General features: G+C 46.4%; 2 protein-coding genes across 4 annotated transcripts; one reads left to right on the top strand and one right to left on the bottom strand.

Annotated features, from left to right (window-relative positions):
- Nucleotides 1–1,104: 1,104 nt before the first annotated feature.
- TOMM40L (translocase of outer mitochondrial membrane 40 like) lies at nt 1,105–5,682 on the top strand. 3 transcript variants are annotated; one of them, XM_061183186.1, is made up of 10 exons: nt 1,109–1,213; nt 1,434–1,684; nt 1,976–2,043; nt 2,337–2,429; nt 2,709–2,810; nt 2,958–3,063; nt 3,253–3,375; nt 3,489–3,565; nt 3,758–3,860; nt 4,000–4,234. In XM_061183186.1, the coding sequence occupies exons 2-10, from the start codon at nt 1,570–1,572 to the stop codon at nt 4,137–4,139; spliced, it is 927 nt and encodes a 308-aa protein (XP_061039169.1). In that variant the 5' UTR covers nt 1,109–1,213; nt 1,434–1,569; the 3' UTR covers nt 4,140–4,234. The 3 variants fall into 3 exon arrangements, with proteins under 3 accessions (XP_061039171.1, XP_061039169.1, XP_061039170.1); XM_061183188.1 differs by lacking the exon at nt 3,758–3,860 and having other exon boundaries at nt 1,105–1,213; nt 3,279–3,375; XM_061183187.1 differs by lacking the exon at nt 3,758–3,860 and having other exon boundaries at nt 4,000–5,682.
- On the bottom strand, nt 4,865–10,384 carry NR1I3 (nuclear receptor subfamily 1 group I member 3). The gene is given in 16 exon segments (XM_061183797.1): nt 4,865–4,909; nt 4,911–4,995; nt 5,858–5,966; nt 6,161–6,197; nt 6,199–6,248; nt 6,251–6,274; nt 6,370–6,461; nt 6,463–6,520; nt 6,742–6,849; nt 6,852–6,882; nt 7,105–7,160; nt 7,163–7,189; nt 7,192–7,269; nt 8,761–8,891; nt 10,142–10,281; nt 10,376–10,384. Coding segments are annotated over 16 exon segments (1,080 nt in total).
- Between the last annotated feature and the right edge of the window lie 10,770 nt (nt 10,385–21,154).

Here is a 21,154-nt window from a genome sequence, read left to right as displayed (position 1 = left end):
TCAGCAGGAGCCATAGCATCCCTCTGACCAAGGCCCTGACCCTTGTCCCAGCCCTGACTGTGAGGGAAGGCAGAGGTGCATTCCCCAGGCCCAAGGTATTTGGGTGAAATCAGCTAAATAGATACCAGAAGTATTCGTATCTTTCATCCTTTTGCCCTCAAAGTATACGTAGAGCATTCCTGAGAGACGGGAGTGGTGATGTGAGAGCTAGTGGGGAGGCGACAAGAGCCTAAGAAATCTTATTCTATCTTCAACTATTCCCCTGTGGAGCACTTAGTTCTTGAAGGGCACTCCATTGACTTGTCTGTAGCTTTGGAGTGGAGCGCATTGAGGGCAGGAGTCCATATTCCTCGATTTTATTTGCCAACTCTGCCTAAGGAAGCAGGGAAGGAAGGATTAACTTCAGGGGTCAATTGTTTCAGGGAATAGTTCTGCTAGAATTAAGGCTGCAGCCCCTGCTCCTCTACCCCAAATTCTCACACCCATTCCCATTCTACCAAGAGGACAAGAGCGCCAACTTTGAGAGGTGCAGACCTCCAGGAGGGAAGTGTAGGTCCATTTTCCTACGGAGAGCTGTACCTGTACGTCGAACTCATTTGGAGGTGTACTGTGTCTGTTCAGGACTGTGAGGAGAAGTCCCCAGGGCCTGGGAGGGTGGGGGGCGCCTAGGGGCGTTCCGAAGCAGTGTTCGAAAGAAGTTTTCACAGTAGTTCCCTCCGCCACCCTTCACAAAACGCGTCTCCAGGCTATGTGGTGGAGGGAACTTCAGTGGCTCAAGCTCCAAGATGCTCCCTCTAGTGTCTTGCACGCTCAAAGGTTTTTCCCGACCTTGGAAAGGCAGGGCGATCTAAGGCCATCGACTTGAGTAAGTCTAAGCAGCTACCAACAAGTCCCGTCTGTCTCTGCAGTGCGGGGGTTGGAGCTCTCTGGATGAGAAGTCTGTCACTCCTTTGCGTCCTCCTCTCCCACTGGCCCATGCTCAGCAGCCAGGCAGCTTTTTTTTTTTTTTTTTTTTTTAATCGATTGGGCGGAGCCCAATCAAGGGAGGGTTGGGTCTCTGAAATCTTTTTTTCGCCCGGTTCCAAGATGGTGTTCATGACTACGCTGGGAATGCAACGTGAAGCCGCAGTTCTGCCATCATTCAAGATGGCTGCCCCCATCAAGATGACCGGGGTGTGCCTGGGGGAAAGGGGCAGCATGATGGTATGAGACGGTAAGGGTTATTGCTCCATTGCAAGCCTCGCCTTGAAGCATAGGAATGTAGAGCAGAAAGGCTAGGAAGCTGGGTGAGGTCTGTGGTGGAGGCTAGGATTAGAGAGTGGGGGAGGGTACAGGGGTGACAGGTGGGGGTGAGGGATTAAAGATGGGATGGGAGTGTGGCTGGGGTTCAAGCTCCCCACCGGTGCCCTCTCCCCCCACTTTTCCTGTTCCAGGTCTAGCGTCGGACCATGTGGAAGTTTCTGGGACTGGGGAGCCGGATAATGGGGGGTGGGGCCCGTGCGGGGTAGAGGGAGCAAAAGCGTCCTTTCCCAGGCGAACCCCGGCCCCTCCCCTGACCTCTGAACTGAAATGGGGAACACGTTGGGCCTGGCCCCGATGGGGGCTTTGCCCCGCCGGAGCCCCCGTCGAGAGGAACCTCTCCCCAACCCTGGGAGCTTCGATGAGCTGCACCGGCTGTGCAAAGGTGAGAACTTGGCATCTGGGTGTCTCAGGTTGAAGGGGCAGAGAAGGGGAGGGTCTTGAATGGTGGGTGTCCAGTGATGGGAGCAGAAAGGGGGAGATCACAGCTGGGGCGTGCAGCCTCAGGGAGGATCAGGTGCTCAGTGGAGCGGAGCACTTCCTGTTACAGGACTTGAAAGGAGGTCAATTCCTCCAAAGCACTTTCTATGGGATTGAAAGGGGAGACTACTTCATGGGGTAGGGGTTCCTTGTCTGTGCTTATTCCTTCCCTTCCCCTCCCCTCCACCCGCTTCAGATGTATTCCCAGCACAGATGGAGGGAGTGAAGCTCGTTGTCAACAAGGTTCTGAGCAGCCATTTCCAGGTGCTCCCACTTTTCTGGCCCCTCCTTTCAATTCCTCCCTCCCTGTCTCTGGATCCTTTCCTTTGTACTCCAGCCTTAGCCAGGCTATATGGGACAAAAGAGAGAGAATATGGGGGCTCTCTTTACTTCCTTTGCCTGTGGGACTTGTTGCTTTTAATCTGGTGACCCTCTGTATATGTTGGAATGTTTGGGTTTCTTAAAAGACCTGCTGGATGGGGAAAAAATGAAGGATGGGATGGGGGATTGAAATAGAGCAGAAATGCTCTCTCCTCCATTAACTTCTCTTTCCTCAGGTGGCTCACACTGTGCACATGAGTGCTCTGGGCTTGCCTGGCTATCATCTCCATGCGGCCTATGCAGGGGACTGGCAACTTAGCCCAACTGAGGTGAGGGCTCCACACACCTGGGTTATCTCCCTAAAAGCCCAGCTAGGACCCAGGTGTAGAGGAGGAGGAAATGTGTGTGTTATGGGGAAGAATGGGCAGGGCACCTCCTCTGGGTTTCTGCTGAATGCGAGAGGGTGGGGAAACATTTCTGTGATGAGCTGGGAGTTTGTCCTTGTGGCTCCACTAGGGGGCGCTGGGTACCGTTAAAGAAATCCTACATTTGGATTTAGGCTGAGTGGTGCCACCCAGCTCAGTCTTAGTCTGGACACTCTTCAACAGGTGTTCCCCACTGTGGTCGGGGATATGGATAGCAGTGGCAGCCTCAACGCCCAGGTCCTGCTCCTCTTGGCAGAGCGGCTCCGAGCCAAGGCTGTCTTCCAGGTGACCCATGGTTCCTGCCTTCATCTACTGAAGCATTTCCTCTTTCTCCCCCATGAGTGTCCTGCTCTGGGGGCTCAGGGGGAGGAGCAGAGGCAACAGTGATCATAAATAGGGAGGGAGATTTTACTTCTCCCTCTCCCTACCCAGACGCAGCAGGCCAAGTTCCTGACGTGGCAGTTTGATGGCGAGTATCGGGGAGATGACTACACAGCCACTCTGACCCTAGGAAATCCTGACCTGATTGGGGAATCGGGTGAGGAATTGGTACAGGGTTCTTTTTGTCTTGGCTGCCCACTTGCTAATGCTGGCTATGCCTTTTCATTGTCTGTACAGTTCAGGGATTAGAAAAGAAACTTTCTGGGGCAGCCTGGGGTGGGGGGCTGCTGGGGGTGAGGTAGAGGGCCTGTCTCTATGAGTGACTCCATGTCTCCCCACCCCACAGTGATCATGGTCGCTCATTTCCTGCAGAGCCTCACTCATCGGCTGGTGTTGGGAGGAGAGCTAGTTTATCACCGGCGGCCAGGCGAAGAGGGGGCCATTTTGACACTGGCTGGGAAGTACTCGGGTATGGGGTGAGGAGGAATAGTGACATGGAGGGAAATTCTGGACTTGGCTGGGGTCCTGGCCTGTGTGCTAGTACAGTAACACTCCTTTTCTCTTGTACTTTGGTTTTGACAGCTGTACACTGGGTAGCTACCTTGAATGTGGGATCAGGTGGGGCCCATGCAAGTTATTACCACAAGGCAAACGAACAGGTGAGTCTACTCATCCCATCCCCCGCCCCAATAATTCCCTCCCAACCTCCACAGGCCCTGCTGACCCACTGTTCTTCCTACCCTCACTACATATACGTTTCACGCGCACCTTCATTCTGCTGATGCCCTGTCAGGACTCCTCTAGTCTTCACTGAGAAAGATCCCTCTCCCATCCTTGCCCGTGGTTCTCAGGTTCAGGTTGGAGTGGAGTTTGAGGCAAATACGAGGCTACAAGACACAACTTTCTCCTTTGGTTACCACCTGACTCTGCCCCAGGCCAACATGGTATTTAGAGGTGAGGGTTATTCAGGTGACATTCGGAGGTGCTGAGGTATTGGGGTGGGGGACAGCGGGAGGGAAGCCCCACCTTACTCTGCTGGCCCCTTTCTCCGAGCCCTGTTAGATAACCTAGTGTATATTCTCTTCCCCAACAGGCTTGGTGGATAGTAACTGGTGTGTGGGTGCTGTGCTGGAGAAGAAGATGCCCCCCCTGCCCGTCACCCTCGCCCTTGGAGCCTTCCTTAATCACTGGCGCAACAGATTCCACTGTGGCTTCAGCATCACTGTGGGCTGAGGTTGTCCCAGAGCCAGCCCCCATAACAGCTGGAACCTCTGAGTCAGGTGCCCTGGGGCCAGGAACTAGGCCCCTCTCAAGAGCCCACCTTGCTGGGTGACCTCTAGGTCCCAGGAGCAGAGTGGGGACAATACATGCCCTCCTCAGAACTGGAGCTGCCACAGAGGCAGCTGCTGAGGCAGTGATTTGAGGCTCCCACCTCTGCCATCAGCCCCAGTTTCATCTTCCCATACTCTTATGGCTCTGGACTAAGGGAGAAGGATTAAGGGGTCTGTCTGGCTGCATTTTCTCCCCTCACTCCCACCTCCTTCATTTCCTTATGGATTAAAGCTCCTAGCCTCTTCCTCTTCAGAGCAGAAAAATCTGCATGGGATTAGCTCCCCATCCTGTTTTCCATCCCAGAGTTTCCCAAGGCTGGGAAAGAAGGGCTGAAGGGCTAAATCTTTGACCTCAGAAAGTGGGGCCCACCTATTCCCAGACGGAGCTTCTTTACCTCTTAGCCCTGAGGCTTCCTCCTTCCCCATCTTCTGTGCTTCCAGAGAACAACTTTGTCCCCATGGCCACCCCTCATTCTCCCCATTACCGCATGAAGAGGCAGATATTGCTTTTATCTTTCATTGCAACCAGTGGGCTCCCTGTTTACTGGCTCCAGCCTCTGGTTTGAGCATTTTCCCCTTTCCGGTCCAGCGTGTCCAGGTGGGCTGGGGAAGGAGGCGAACTGGGCCTCAGCTGCAGGTCTCCTGGAGCAGTGGCACCATGGTGGACAGTCCCCTGGATGTTCGCGATTTGGTACCAATATGCATTGTTAATGCTTCGGAGCTCAGCCAACAGGCCCAGCAGCTTCGCATATAGAAACCTTTGGGGTCACCAGGGAAGGAGGAGAGAGACAGGCAGCTGAGAGTCTTGTCCTGAGGCCCTGACCCCCTAAACTGCCTCTCTGTGAAGCTAGGTCTGAACACTAGGGAAAATATGCTCTGATGTGACAAATGTATCAAAAGTTCCAAAAGTCCCCAGTGGGGCCTCTATCTGACACTGACTTCTCTCACCATGCCGTTTTTCTTGAACCCAGAGCTCAGAGGGCCAAGTGTGAAGAAAGCCCCAGACTTTGCCAGATATTCAGCTGTGTGGAATCTGAGGATCTGGCCTTCTAGAGCAGGTTCTAGAAGGTGGGTGTGTTCTATGGTATAAAGCAACCCTCTCCTGGCCAAACTGGCACATGGAGGAATAAGCAAAACAGAAGTGGAGTGTACTTCAGAGCCTGGTTAGATCATGGACTGTTGAACCAGGGACTGGCGTTGGCCATGAAATTGAACGACCATAACTTCAAGGGGAATGAAAATTTAAAGGAATTGGACCAATGGAGAGGAGGGGAAGGGCCAAGGAAAGAGAGTGAACAAGGTTCTTGAAAGGCTGTTTAGTCTGGAGGAGTTGGATTGGTGAGGTGATGGATGTCATCAATCTCAGGAATGCTATTATACCAAGCCTGTGAGCTACTACTTTGCATCTCTCCTGAATAAAAAAATCTGGAAAAAGTGAGATGAAACAGCCGTAGGAGCAATTTGAATGCCGGAACTCTATGAGATGGGAGGGAAGGACTAGACCCCCAGGGGCCCTGGTTTCCCAAAGGAAAGGACAGTAAAAGCACTCATCCTGAGTTCAGTGTCTCCCTAACTCCTTCCCACCCTGGCACAGCCTCCACGCGCCCAGTCCCACTGTACCAGTCCCGGGGATTTTGCTGCTGGCCTTTGATATAGCTCTGCAGAGTCAGCACTATCTCCTCTTGCAACTGATCAGTCCCCTCTCTCTGGGTTATCCCAGGCCGGTCTGTAAGATAGGGAGTGGGGAAGGACAAGGTGGGAGGTTGCGGGTGGCCTGCATGGTGCCCTGGGGAGCCAAGACTGGGATAGACCCATTCCACAGGTTTGAAGACTAAAAGGCCTGGATGGATGGATTCAGGGAGCTGGGAGTTTGGGCAGAGGTGGTGGAACAAAAGCTTCTGGGCTTTGTGGGATGCTTCCCAGGAGAGAAGAGGGCCATGGCAGCCATGAACACATACTCCAGGCTCCTGGAGCTGCAGTCGGCGCAGTGTCCTATGGAAGCCGAAGAGAAATCCAAAAACTCTTCCTGGAACCCCACTGTGGGAGATACCAGGCTTAGGAGCCTGCAGGTCACCTCGCCACATACCATACCGAAGGGATGCATGCCCTTTACTATTCTAGCACCATCTCACCATGCACTCCATCTTCTACTGTGTAGCGAAGAGGCCCGCAGAGGAAGTTTTGTGTTTGGAGACAGAAAGTGGTATTGAGTGCAATGTGACATTTCTACAGCTGCTTCCTTGAGAAGGGAGATCTGGTCCTCCATGGGCCAGAGCAGGAAACCTGCTGTTTAGACTCTAGCCTGAACTTCAGAGAGGGAGAGGAACTCCCAGTTCTGATTGAGACACTTAAAAAAGCTGGGAATTCAAGACCTGGTACTTGAAAAGGCTGAGCGATGGGTTAGTTTGGTTAGTGACCTTTTTTTTTGGTGGAGGGTGGGGGTGGTGAGGGTGGGATTATAATTTACTGGAGTGTTTTCTTCCTGAAAGGTAAGGGGAGGTCACATACCGAAAGGGGCAGATCCTTGGTGAGCCTGATGATTTGCTGTACCATGAAAGTGTTGATGTCTGCGAAATGCGTGAGCAGAGGCAGTACGGGGAACTGGGTGGGCGGCGCTGGTGATGGATGAACAGATGAGCTGGAGGCTGCAGAGATCAGAGCCTGGGTGAGAGGCCCCGGTCCTAGGGATCTCTTTTAGGCCTCTCCAGCTTTATCTTGGAAGGGTTCCGGGCTAAGGAGTCTGCCTCGGCTGGGGTTCTGGAGAAGTCCTGTCCTCTGTTGGTGCGTGGCACACAGCCCCCTCCCTCAGACCAGCCTCCTTGGGCACCTTTTGGTCACATTTCAGCTTGAATCCTGTACATGCTCGCCCTGAACTGCACAAACTGGTCAAACGTGGTGCCCATGTGGCGAGTTTGGGCCCCAGCAGTGTCTGGACTAGCTCTCTCTGCTCCTCAGCTGCATCGACGCTTGCTGTGCCCGTCGCTGGGCCTGTCTTGCTCACTGCAACGCCCGGGCTTCTGCCCATGGGATCACTGTGCCCGGGGAAGGGATGTGACAAAGCTATTGAGACCAGCAGAGAGCACCTTTCTCTGTCAGCCCCTGGTCTGGGGCCCTCGGACACTCTGCGTAATGAAGGATGCAGGGAGGGAGGAGAGTTCTTTTTTTTTTTTTTTTTTAATTAATTAATTAATTTTTTGGGCTGTATTGGGTCTTTGTTTCTGTGCGAGGGCTTTCTCTAGTTGCGGCAAGTGGGGGCCACTCTTCATCGCGGTGCACGGGCCTCTCACTGTCACGGCCTCTCTTGTTGCGGAGCACAGGCTCCAGACGCGCAGGCTCAGTAGTTGTGGCTCCCGGGCCTAGTTGCTCCGCGGCATGTGGGATCCTCCCAGACCAGGGCTCGAACCCATGTCGCCTGCATTGGCAGGCAGATTCTCAACCACTGCACCACCAGGGAAGCCCTGGAGGAGAGTTCTTGAGGCCTCCTTGGGATTGGCTGACGTCCCAGGGGCTCCAGGTGGTAGGGAGTTCCTGTACACTTTCCCCAACCTGTGAGTCACTGCAGCAGAAAACAATGCACTGTGGGAAGGAAAAAAAGGATAGACAATAAAGTGGGAACAGTATAAGGAGATGTTTGGCTTCTGGGGGAGCACTGAAGAGGGGGGGCTCGTGACAACAAAAACAGCACCTTATGTTTGCATAGCTTTATAATTTCAAAGCTTCTGAGGTTAAGTCTCACTGAATGAAACAATCCTGTGGGTGGAGAGGGCAGGTGTTATTATCCATATTTTTCAGAAACAGACTGACATTCCAGTGACAGGTCCAAGGTCACAAAATCCTTATGTGATGTAGACTGAATTCAAGATTTTTTGACTTCTACAGTTTCCTTTCCACTGCTGCATATTGAAAAGCAGTGTGACGTCATGGAGAAAGCAAGGGTCTGGTGAATACTGACTCTACAACTTTTCAGCTGAGTGGACTTGGACAAGTTGATTTCTGTTACTTTAAGTTGATTACAAGTTACATTATCTTTTGGGGGCAGAGCCTTATTACCTGGCGCAGAGAAAAAACATTAAATAATTCAACAATTATCAAGTACCTACTAAGTGACAGGCACTATATTTGAGAAATGGAAGAGTAAAAGCAAGCCATATAAATATCTAGGGGAAGAGCATTCCAGGTAGAGGCAATGGCAAGTGCAAGTATAAGTTACAACAGTCTTGAGAAGAGTGTGCTTGGTGTGTTTGAGAATGGCATTGACGTCAGTGTGGCTTGGATGGGTTGAGCAAGGGGAAGAGTAGGAAGTAAAATCTGAGAGGTGGTATGGAGGAGCTGGACCATGAGATCATGGACCATAAGAGAGAGGAGGAGCCCTTGGAGTTTTTGAGCAGAATAGTGACATTGTCTGACTTGTTTCAAAAAGCTTACTCTGCCTGCCCTGTGGAGAACACGCTGTGGGAACAAGGGCAAAGCATAGTCAGTGGAGGGACTTAGTGGATTCTCGGGATGGTAGGGGGCCAACTCACTGTCCTTCTTCATGCCAGCATCTAGGCACTTCTGCAAACTGCAGGCTGGGCAGTGGCGCCTCTGGGCCTTGTTGACCTTCCAGCTTCCAGCAAAGGGGCACGTGAGACCGGTGCTTTTGCTGACTGTTCGCCTGAGAGGACAGAGACATTGTGAGGGTTGGGGATGGCAGCGAGCAGGTAGGTATGTGAGGGGCTGAAATGAAATGGTCAAAAAGAAACTATGGTGGGAATTCCCTGGCAGTCCAGTGGCTATGAAACAGGAGGGAAGGGGGCAGGGCACAACCTTTGAAAGAATGACATAGCCCAAGGACATGACATAAACTGATTAGAATCAAATGGGTCCAAGATGGCAGACAAGTCGAGTTCCACTAGACCTTGAGCCTCAGTATACGCTCACTGTAACACATCAGCAAGCTAAATGACACACCCACAGGTGCCATAACAGTTCCAAGGCTGACCATAAGGATCAAAAAGTGGGTGGTGGCCCAATTCCTGGAAATCCCCACCCATTCCTGAAATAGCTGGAATACTCCTCCCACTTATTAGCCTATGAAACTACCCACCCCTATAAAAACTGACAACCCCATACCCTGGTGCCTTTCTCGCCTTCTGAGATGGCCCACCCTCTGTCTGTGGAGTGTGCTTCTCTCTAAATAAATCCACTTCTTACCTATCGCTTTGTCTCTCACTGAATTCTTTCTGCGATGAGACATCAAGAACCTGAGCTTCATTAAGTCCTGAAACCAGGTATGTGATCTCAGTTGGAAGACCGTAGGTTTTGGCCGGGTTCGAGTCTTGGCCGAGAGGGTTTAAGTCCCAATCTGAGTTTTGGCCGGGTTCGAGGCCCAGCCCCGTGGGTTCGAGTCCCAATCTGAGGTGCACGGTTTCAGTTAGGACTATGTGCTTTCACTGCCGAGGGCCTGGGGTTCAATCCCTGGTTGGGGAACTAAGATCCCGCAAGCCAAGTGGCCAAAAAAAAAAAAAAAAAAAAAAAATCTGTGGTGACATGGGCTACTCTGAGCTGTGCCCAGAGGTCCCTAGGGGTAGAGAGGATACAACGCATCTCAAGCATTTCCATGGGGGCACAGAATCAGTCAGGAAAGCCTAGCTGATGCTGTACTAGTTTGGCGCTTTGCAGGTAGTGAGTACCCTTGACTAAGGGGTTGTGTCCATAGGACAAGCACTCAGCCTTCCCCTTGTTATTTTGCCTCATGTTTATACAAGTGTTGAGGTTGGCAATTTGTAGCGTGCTAGCCACAGGGTAGTTAGGCTTCAGGATGCAGGAGTGATGTAACTGGGCAAGCTTGGGCATGTGCCAGGGCTTAAAGGCTGCCTGGCAGGCAGTTTGGGAGAGCGTTTCTGTTGGGGAGGAGGTTCTCACCTGAAGGAACCCTTGCAGTCCTCAAAAGGCAGGGCATGGAAGTGACAACCCGTGGCTCAGTGCCTGCACACCACACAATTCCTCGGCTCATCTTCCTCACTGGCCCTGGCTTCAGGTGTTGCAGTGGCTGTCACAGGCCCCTGAATGTCAGAGGGGTTATCAGTCAGCTCTGGACCACCCTTGACCTTCTTCCCCTCCTGCAGAGCCTCTTCCCAAACCTGCCCTCGGCCTGACCCCCTGCATTATCTGCACTTTATTGCTTTTAGTCTCTGGAGCCGGAAAGTTTTCTTACCTGCTTCTCTTCCCACTTTGACCCTGCTTTCCCCTTGAGCTCAAGAGCTGCTAGTGTTTAGAGTTAGGGATTATGGTCCTCAGTACCTGGAAAACAAGGATAGAAACTGCTCCTTATCAGATCCATGTAGATTTTCCCTATTGCTGAGGAGAGAGGGAGAGAGCAAGCTTTTTCACATGCAGTATGTCAACAGTAAAAGAATAGGCATGGGCTTCCCTGGTGGCGCAGTGGTTGAGAATCTGCCTGCCAATGCAGGGGACACGGGTTCGAGCCCTGGTCTGGGAAGATCCCACATGCCGCGGAGCAACTGGGCCCGTGAGCCACAACTACTGAGCCTGCGCGTCTGGAGCCTGTGCTCCGCAACAAGAGAGGCCGCGATAGTGAGAGGCCCGTGCACCGCGATGAAGAGTGGCCCCCGCTTGCCGCAACTAGAGAAAGCCCTCGCACAGAAATGAAGACCCAACACAGCCAAAAATAAATAAATAAATAAATTAAAAAAAAAAAAAAAAAAGAATAGGCATAACAATTGTACAAAGCTCCCAAAAGGAAAGTTCTTCAAAAGAGACTGGGGTCTAATTAAGGGCTTATGTAAAGAGTTAGAAGAGGTCCCACTTCCCAAAAAGGGAGGGCTGAGAATTAAATCAGAATGGCCTCTAAAATATTAGATATATGGGATTGATCTGGGGGCTCTTGCATCAGAGCTGGCATCATGGGAGTGTGCCCTGTGCAGTCACACAGGCTCTGTGTTCAGAGGGCTTGGTTTAATGCTCTGATGTTGCCGCTGTCTTGAAATTCTTTTTTTTTTTTTTTTAATAAATTTATTTATCTATTTTTGGCTGCATTGGGTCTTCGTTGCTGAGCACGGGCTTTCTCTAGTCGTGGTGCGCGGGCTTCTCATTGTGGTGGCTTCTCTTGTTGCGGAGCATGGGCTCTATGCACACGGGCTTCAGTAGTTGTGGTACTCGGGCTCAGTAGTTGTGGCACACGGGCTTAGTTGCTCCGCGGCATGTGGGATCTTCCCGGACCAGGGCTCGAACCCGTGTTCCCTGCATTGGCAGGTGGATTCTTAACTACCGTGCCACCAGGGAGGTCCTGTCTTGAAATTCTTAATGATGTTTGAACAAGGAGCTCTGCATTTTCATTTTTCAGTGGGCCCTGCAAATTATGTACCTGGTTTGTATGGAGCCAAGATGAAGGACATCTAATTAATAAGTTTAAGAATCAGAAGTAGGAGCCTTCACTGGGGTTGTCTAGTGCTCCATAGACACTGAAGAATATTTTTGCAAGTGTAAAAAGTGTGTAAGTGTCCAGATGGCCAAGAGGCAGTTGAAAATACGCTCAACATCGCTAATTATTAGAGAAATGCAAGTCAAAACTGCCATGAGATATCACCTCACACCAGTCAGAATGGCCGTCATCAAAAAGTCTACAAACAATAAATGATGGAGAGGGTGCGGAGAAAAGGGAACCCTACTACACTGTTGGTGGGAATGTAAATTTGTGCCGCCACTATGGAGAACAGTATGGAGGTTCCTTTAAAAAACTAAAACTAGAGCTACAGTATGATCCAGCAATCCAACTCATGGGCATATATCTGGAGAGAACCATAGTTTGGAATGATACATGCACCCCAATATTTATTTCAGTGCTGTTTACAATAGCCAAGGCGTGGAAGCAACCTAAATGTCCATCGACAGACGAATGGATAAAGATGTGGTACATATATACAATGGAATATTACTCAGCCATTAAAAAGAATGAAATAATGCCATTTGCAGTAACATGGATGGACCTGGAGATTATCATACTGAGTGAAGTAAGTCAGACAGAGAAAGACAAATATGATATCGCTTCCATATGGAATCCAAAAAAATGATGCAAATGAACTTATTTACAAAACAGAAATAGACTCACAGACATAGAAAACAAACTTACGGTTACCAAGGGGGAAAGATGGGAGGGAAGGATAAATTGGGAGTTTGGGATTGACAGGTACACTCTACTATATTTAAAATAAATAACCAACAAGGACCTACTATATAGCACAGGGAACTCTGCTCAGTATTCTGTAATAAGCTAAATGGGAAAAGAATTTGAAAAAGAATTGATATATGTATATGTATAACTGAATCACTTTGCTGTACACCTGAAACCAACACAACATTGTAAATCAACTATAGTCCAACATAAAATAAAAATTTTAAAAAATTAAAAAGATGGGAATTTCTAAAAGAAAAAGTGGGTATGTGTGTATACACATACACATGCACTCTCTCTCCCAACCTTTATGAACAGAAAAAGTAATTTCAAAAGCTATTTGGATGTTTTGGGGATGGGTAACATGTTGGATACATCTATGTTGGATAAATCCGATCCCACACACACTGGAATAAGGTCCAAATCTCAGTCTTTCACTTTGAAAGGTCTTTCTCACTGTACATCTCCCTGGGTGTTTGCTGTTTCTGCACTAATATAGTGTTCTCCCACTAGAATACAGCATTTTTTTCTTTTTTTTTTTTTTGGCATATCGTCTGCTTCTTCAGTTAAGGGTTAAATTATAATTAATGATGCTCTAACAGTGAGTTAAAGGCCCAAGTGGAGGCTAGAGCCATAAAAATACACTTAGAGAGACAGAGACAGAGAGAAGAGATTGGGTTAAAAAGAGACTTGTTTAGGTCCCCTTCATCTCACGTAGGTGCAACATCCAACTATGTATAACTTACTGCATTTTGAAGTAAGCTGAGCTCCAGAGAACACAGGTGCTTGGATCTGGTCCTTGGGAGTCGGTGAGCATATTTATGCATATGCATCTGTTGGTATCTTTGCTTGAGTGATACTCTGTGAGAATTCATACTAACTCATTCAATCAACAAATACTGACTGAGAACCTATTATGTATTAAACACTAAGGATAAAAAAGATGAATAAGATGCTCTCCTGCCCTCATGGAGTTTAAAGGTGCTAGTGGAGAGACAGACCTTTAAATAGATATAAAGAAATATAATCAGGAACTGCCCTGGTGGTCCAGTGGTTAAGACTCAGCACTTCCACTGCAGGGGGTGCAGGTTCGATCCCTGGTTGGTGAACTAAGATTCAGCATGCCGGGCGGCACAGCCGAAAAAAAGAAAGAAAAGAAATATAATCCTATCACTGATGACGCTATGCACAGAGCATTCTGAGACTACAGAAGAGGGGCACCTAATCCTGCTTTGGCAAAGAGGTGTTGAGGAGGAGGCAGGAAAGTCTTCCTGGAGGAGTGACAGCTGAGTTGATTTTTAAAGGGTAAGGAGGAGTTAGTCAGATACAAATAAAAGGTAGTTCAGGTAGAGGGTACAACCTGAGAAGTTCAAGAAGCCAGATACAAAAAAGTAAATATGGTAGAACCATGAACAGGTCTTTCTCGCTGGAGCATAACATTTCAGGCTGGAGTGGGAGGCCTCGTGTGCCAGAGAAAGCAGCTTAAGTCCATCAGGAAGCTTTTAAAGGGTAAGATGGGAAATGACATGGTCAGATCTATTCTAGATATCCAACTACTGGCTGTTTGGAAGATAGATTTGAGGGGGCAGGACTGGAGGCAAAGAAACCAGTTAGAAACTCTTGCCATAAAGTAGGTGAGGGATTAAGCCTGATCTAGGATAGTGGTAGGATATAGTGGAGGAGAGGGTTTTGAAAAATACATGGGAGGTGAAATAATTGGAACTTGGTGATTACTAGAATGTCTAGGTTGAGAAAGAGGAAGAGTTAAAGATGACTCCAGGTTCCTAGCATGGGTGATTGAGTGGATGGTGGTACCACCAACTGGGAGAGAGACTACAGGAGGAGTATAGGGCCCTCCCTACTTGGGCCCCTATCCTTTTCCACAGTTGCAGATTTACTCTAGCAATAAGTTATTAAGTACCCACTCTGTGGTGAGGCACTATGGTAAGGGATAAAAGAGAGGGTTCCTATTATCAAGGAATTTACTGTCTGATTATGGAGGTTGCATAAGTAAATGGAACTCCTAGATCTTACAAGGAAATATATAATCAAACCCTAAATTGTGTGGTAAAGATCATGTATCATATTATAGGTATTAATTGCTTCATTAATTTGTTCTTATTATGAGCAGTGTACTGTGTAAGAATCCTTACCAGTGTTAACCCTAAAACATAAGTAATATCACCACTTTACAGATGAGAAAACTGAGGCCAGAGAGTTTAAATAACTTGTACAAGGATTACTATACCCAATAGTTTATTAGATGACTTCACCTGGATGTCACATAGGCATCTCAAATTCAGTATGTCTACAGTGAAGCTTTATGATCCCTAAAGCACAAGCAACATAATAAAAAAATAAGTGGTACTGCATCAAACTAAAAAGCTTCTGCATAGCAAAAGAAATGATCAACAAAATGAAAAGGCCACTTACAGAATGGGAGAAAATATTTGCAATCCACACATCTGTTAAGGGGTTAATATCCAAAATAAATAGGGAACTCATACAACTCAATAGCAAAAAACCCAAATAATCCAATTTTAAAATGGGCAAAGGACCTGAATAGACATTTTTCCAAAGGAGATATTCAGATGGCCAACAGGTACATGAAAATGTGCTCAACATCGCTAATATTTATGGAAATGCAAATCAAAACCACAATGAGATATCACCTCACACCTGTTAGAATGACAATCATCAAAAAGACAAGAAATATAAAAATTGTGAATCACTATGTTGTACATCTGAAACTTATGTAATACTGTTCATCAACTATACCTCAATAAACACACACACACACACAAGAAAAAAGAAAAGAAATAGCAATTGTTGGTGAGGATGTGGAGAAAAGGGAAACTGTGTACACTGTTGGTGGGAATGTAAATTGGTACAGTCACTGTGGAAAAGAGTATGGAAGTTCCTCAAAAAATTAAAAATAGAACGACCATATGATCCAGTAATTCCGCTTCTGGGTACCTATCTGAAGGAAACAAAATCACTGTCCCAAAGGGATATCTGTATCTCCATGGTCTTTGCAGCATTATTTATAATAGCCAAGACATGGAAACAACCTAAATGACCATCAATAGATAAATGGATAAAGAAGATGTGAGATATATATATATATTTATATATACATAAATAATATATAATATCTATTTAATATATGATATATATTTAATTCAGCCATAAAAAAGAAGGAAACGCTACCATTTGTGACAACATGGATGGACCTTGAGGGAATTATGCTAAGGGAATAAGAGAAAGACAAATACTGTATGATCTCACTTATATGTGCAATCTAAAAAAAAAACAAACTCGGCGACTTCCCTGGTGGTCCAGTGGTTAAGACTCCGCGCTTCCACTGCAGGGGGCACCAGTTTGAACCCTGGGGGAACTAAGATCCTGCATATCACTCAGGGTGGCCAAGATAAAAAAAAACCCAAACTCATGGAAATAAAGATCAGATTAAATCAGATGATTGGTGGTTGGCAGAGGTGGGGGGAGAGGTGAAGCTGGTCGAAAGGCACAAACTCCTAGTTATAACGTAAATAAATTCTGAGGTTGTAGTACACAACATGATGACTATAGTTAACAATACTATATTGTATATTTGAAGGTTGCTAAGAGAGCAGATCTTAAAAGTTCTCATTACAAGGGAAAAAATTGTAGCTGTGAGGTGAATCATTTGACAATATATACATATCAAGTCATTATGATGTACACCTTAAACTTACGCAATGTTACATGTCAACCGTACCTCAATAAAACTGGAAAAAATAAAAACAAAATGGAAATCATTGTCACCTCCCCACAAACTAATTTCTCCTACACAACCTAACTTGGTGACTATCCCAACATGAGGAAGTATTGGGTTGGTCAAAAAGTTCGTTTGGGTTGTCCTGTAAGATGTTATGGAAAAACCCGAATGAACTTTTTGGCCAAGCCAATAGAAAGCGCATGTGGCTTGGAGTCATACAGACTTAAGTTCAAATTTTGACTCCAGCTCTTGCTAGCTGAATTACTTTTTTTTTTTTTTTTTTTGGTTCCTTTCCTAATTATTTGAAGTCACTGAGACCCAGCTCCATGAGAGTCAGATATCATCAGGCTGGGCCATTCCCGGACTGGGGAAGGGAGGCTGACTTCCTTTTCCTAGCTCAGTACTGAATTAGGGAGAAGTTCAGCCTAGAGGAGAGATGTTCTGGCCCAGGGCTGCCCCTTCACCTGGGGCCCAGGGATTGCCCTGAGCCTTCTTTTTTTTGTTGTTGTTTCCTGACCAGGGATTGAAACTGTGCCCTCGGCAGTGATAGTGCAGAGACCTAAATGCTGGACTGCCAGGGAATTCCCTGGCCCTGAGCCTTCTTGTTCTTGGAGAAGTCCACCTTGCAGTTCTTTGAGAAGGGGGTGTCTTAGGAACATACCTCTCTGACCTTGCTCTTCTTATGTACAGAAATGCTCCCCCAGCTTCATGGTCTCTCCCACTGAGCGGACTGAGGCTGGGATATGTGCTGCAGGATGCCCCTGGCATCCATGATGAACAGGCTTTCAGGGTTAACTGATGTCCTTACCCTCTTCCAACATACCTGTCCTAGGCCAGGCTCTGAAAAACAACTGTGTTGGTTGTAGCCTGGTAGGTTAAACTCTCTGAACTTTGGTTTTCTTATCTGGAAAAAAGGGTTTAATGATACCCACTAGCTGGGTTTGTTGTGAAGATTAAATAGAGTGATATATGTAAACTTCCTTACACAGTGCTTGGAACATGGAAAGAAGTCAATACATATTCATTCTCTTACCCTCTTCCTTTGCTTCTTTTCCACTGCTACCCTCTCCCTGCTGTCAAGCCAGATGCCAGGGAGTCACCTAGCCCCTTTTCTCTCCCTCCCTAAAAAAGATCAGATGCCATGCCCTGTCATTCCTGTCTCCTGGCCTCTACATGCCCACTACCTCTTAGCTGAGTTCAGGCCCTCATCATTTTCCACTTATCACTGCAAGTAGTGGAATTAAATTATTAAATTAAATTATTCTCCCTAAGACCAGCTTCATCTATTTCCAACCCATCCTCCATGCTGTTGCTATTTCTAAAATGCACATTTGATCATGTCTCTCCCCTGCTTAAAATTCTTCATTTGCTTCTCATCACCTTTGGGATAAAATCCAATCTCTTTGGCATGCCACACAAAGTGCTTTGTGATCTGGCCCCTATTTATCACTCTGCCTTCATCTATCCCACTTCCCTCCCCTGACCTAACACATCATACTTTGTGCTTAAGCACTTAGAGTTCCCTGAACAAGCTATGCTCACACACCTCTGAACATCTGCCCTTATTATTCAGCCTGATTGGAATTGCCACACACACCCCACTTCCAAACCACCACACATCCCCCCACCAGGTCCTCTTGATCCTTTTGGCCCTTCAGGCCTGAGTACAGCAGATCACCTCTAGGAGCCTGTGGGTTAGAGCTACACATCTGCTCACACATTTGTCACAGCACTTACCACATTGCAGAGCAACTGTCACTTTCTGACTGTCAATCAACTGTGAGTTGAAGTCAAGAGCTGCATCTTTTATTTTTGGATCCTTAGGGTCTTGTATACTCCAAGCACAGATAATAAATGTTTACAGAGTGAATAAATGGGCCGGGATATGAATTAAGGTCTGATTCCAAACTCATGCTCATTCTATGTGGCATCATGTTATTATTTTCGAATGCATTCATTCATTAAACAAATACTTAATGGGTATCTATTTTTCCAGGCATTTTTTAGTAAGGTACATTCCATGTCATCTGGGTACATTTCCTGTTTCCCTCTTAGCTGCTGTCTTTCATAGCCGATTATCTTTTGCTGTTCTGAGTTTCTGACAGGATACTCAGTCTTTTAGTTTGATTCCTGACTCCTTTCTGACTTCTGAACAATTGCTGCCTGCTGCTCTTACCTGCCGTGTTTGCAGTTGACATGTGGTCAACCTCACTCAGGTGTCCACTGAGCCAAATTTCCAGTCTGGGCCTACTTTATCCTATTTGGCCTCCCAAGTTTTGGCACAAACACTTCTTTGAATAGGAAGAGTTCAGGCTACCTCCTTTCCTTTGTACCTTGTAATCTGGTTTTGATCTTCTTTAAATTCACCAAAGATCTCCAGTGACCTGTTGAATTCAATGGGCTTTCTCTCATGTTTCTCCCAATCAACCTCCCTATTGCTTTGACTCCCTGACAACCACATTATCTTCTTTGAAATGTCTTTTCTCCCTAGCCTCTATGATGTTATGCGTTCCTGATTCTCAACCTGTACTTCTAATAGCTCTTTTTTCTTTCTCCTCTATTGGATTCTCATTTTTCCTAAGGCTATGGGTTGTGGAAAACTATGGGTTTTTCTCTAAGGCTCAATTTCAACCTCCTCACCTTTCTTCTTCTGTGTTCTTCCCTAATAGTTCATCTAGTAACAAGGCTCTGGTAAAATGTAAAAATAGCTCACATTTTAGCATCACAGTGTACAGAGTGCCTTTACATACCTGATTTCATTTATCCTCATTCTAGTATGTGAATGTCTTCACAAATTAACTCCAGTTCCATGCATGGGATCTTGCTATTAGTAGTTCCTTATGATGCCTGTTCAGATTATTATTCTCATTCTATTCCTTTTTCTGGACTCTCATTGCACTTGCCCAGACTTCCACCACAGCACCCATAATAATATTGCACCTTCGCGTTCACATGACCGTCTATCCCCTTCTAGACTGTAGGTTCTATGTCATGTGGGTCTTCTTTTCCCAACACCTAGCGTTAAGTCCTGGCCATAATGTGTGTTTAATAGCCAGTGAATAATTGAATAACTCCCAATTTTCTGGTCCCCATTCCAAGAGTCACTTTGAATCCTCTCCTAAATCTTGTTATTGATTCCTTATGCCTTATGTTTCTTGATGTTGTGCCTTTTCTTCTGTTACTGTCACTATAGTCACCCAGACTGTAGCACTTTGTATAATTATGACATCCCCATCTTTTTCTCCCTGCTCTTGGTCTTTCTCTTGTCAAATCAGTCCTATGTTTTCCTTGCAAGAATAATCTAAAAATGCCATTTGTACAAGGGTAAGGTTTAAATTCCTTATTCTGACATTCAAGGCCCTCACACATCTCCTGCCACTTCCCTATCACAAACCTCAGTCTTCTTTCATCATTTTTTTCTTATCACCCAGATGTCAGATCGACACCTTTTCCTCCTTCCCCCATTCCTTCTAGCATTTGTCTAAATTTTACCCTTCCTTTATCCAACCCAAATCCCACTTTCTCCAGGAAGCTTTTGACTCTTTCAGTCCTAGACAATGTCTTTCTTCTTAGACCTATACTATTTACTGTTATACAACTTACTGTTGTAGCATACTTGGGCATTTAATCATCTATGGCAGGGATCGGCAGTTTATGGCCTGTAAGCCAAATCTGGCCTGCTGCCTGTTTTTGCACAGTCTGTGAGCTAAGAATGGTTTTTACATTAAAAATGTAAAAGAAGAAAAAGAATATTTCACAGCATATGAAAATTATATGAAATTCACATGTTAGTGTCCACAAATAAAGTTTTATTAGAATATAGCCACACCTATTTTGTTTAGACATTGTCTATGACTGCTTTCAAGCTATAATGGGAGGCTCAAGTAGTTTAACTATAGGGCCTACAAAGCCTAAAATATTTACTCTCTGGCTGTTACAGAAAAAGCTTGCTAACCTCTGATCTAGGATCTTGAATTCTCTGTATAATCTTTGCATCGCTGTTCAAGAACTTTGGAGAGGTCTGCTTCACTAAAGACAGTCTTTTCAAGGCTAATTAGCTGTTCCTTAGACAGGTGGGGGGAACCAGAGAGTAGGCTGCATAGAGTAAGTAGGAGCTAGCCTACTTAGAATTTAGTAACTTAGGCAACCAGATTCCCATTGGAAAGTGAGAGTCAGAAGATCCCAGGTAGATGGGGGAAAATATGTGATCTTTTTTCCATCTTCTCTGTTTCCGAAGTGGCAGAGAAAATGTAAACACACAGAGGGTCTAGCTAGAGAAAGGGTATTTGAGGTCTTATCTGAATCTGGTTGTTGAGAAGGGATCAGTGGTTGCTGGCTGAGAGAAGCTCAGCTATTAATGACTCAGTTATTACAGGCCATGAAAGAAACTATCAAAAGGGTGTAACAGCTAAAGCTGAAAGTGTTTGGCTTTGGCTGACTGAAGCTTTAAGTAGGCTAAAAGGTTTTACAATGCCTAGAAGTATCACAGGCAAGAGCATTTAAAGGATTTCTTTAAAGTAGAAATGAAAGCCAGATATTTAGGAATAGCAGTTGAAGTTATCAGAAAGTTCCTGACTTTTACCTAGGTGTTCTATTTCTTTTCATCTTGCTCTAATCATATTTTTTTCTTAAAACTTATACAACATAGTGATTATTTAGTAAAGTTCCATCTTATTGAAAAATAATCTATATAGATTGGACTGTGGGCTTCATCTTTCACATCTGCTCCCTACATCTGGGCAGAATCCACTTGCTAGTTTTGGTACTCAAACATATACCACCAAATGGGTTCCTACCTGAATTGCAGGAAGAAAAAACCTAGACTCTAGGAGATAGGACTTGCATATTGAAATCTATTTTAATGGCAACAATAGGTGCAAGGTCATAATGTGTGTGTGTGTGTGTGTGTCTCTCTCTCTTTTTTAATAGCTTCACCACCACAGTGGAGGGCACATTGTCAGAATGAGACTGAATGAGTAAACAG

This window comes from Eubalaena glacialis, chromosome 3 (genome assembly GCF_028564815.1).
Source record: "Eubalaena glacialis isolate mEubGla1 chromosome 3, mEubGla1.1.hap2.+ XY, whole genome shotgun sequence".
NCBI classification, from domain to species: Eukaryota; Metazoa; Chordata; class Mammalia; order Artiodactyla; family Balaenidae; genus Eubalaena; species Eubalaena glacialis.
This window is presented reverse-complemented; position numbering and strand designations above follow the sequence as displayed.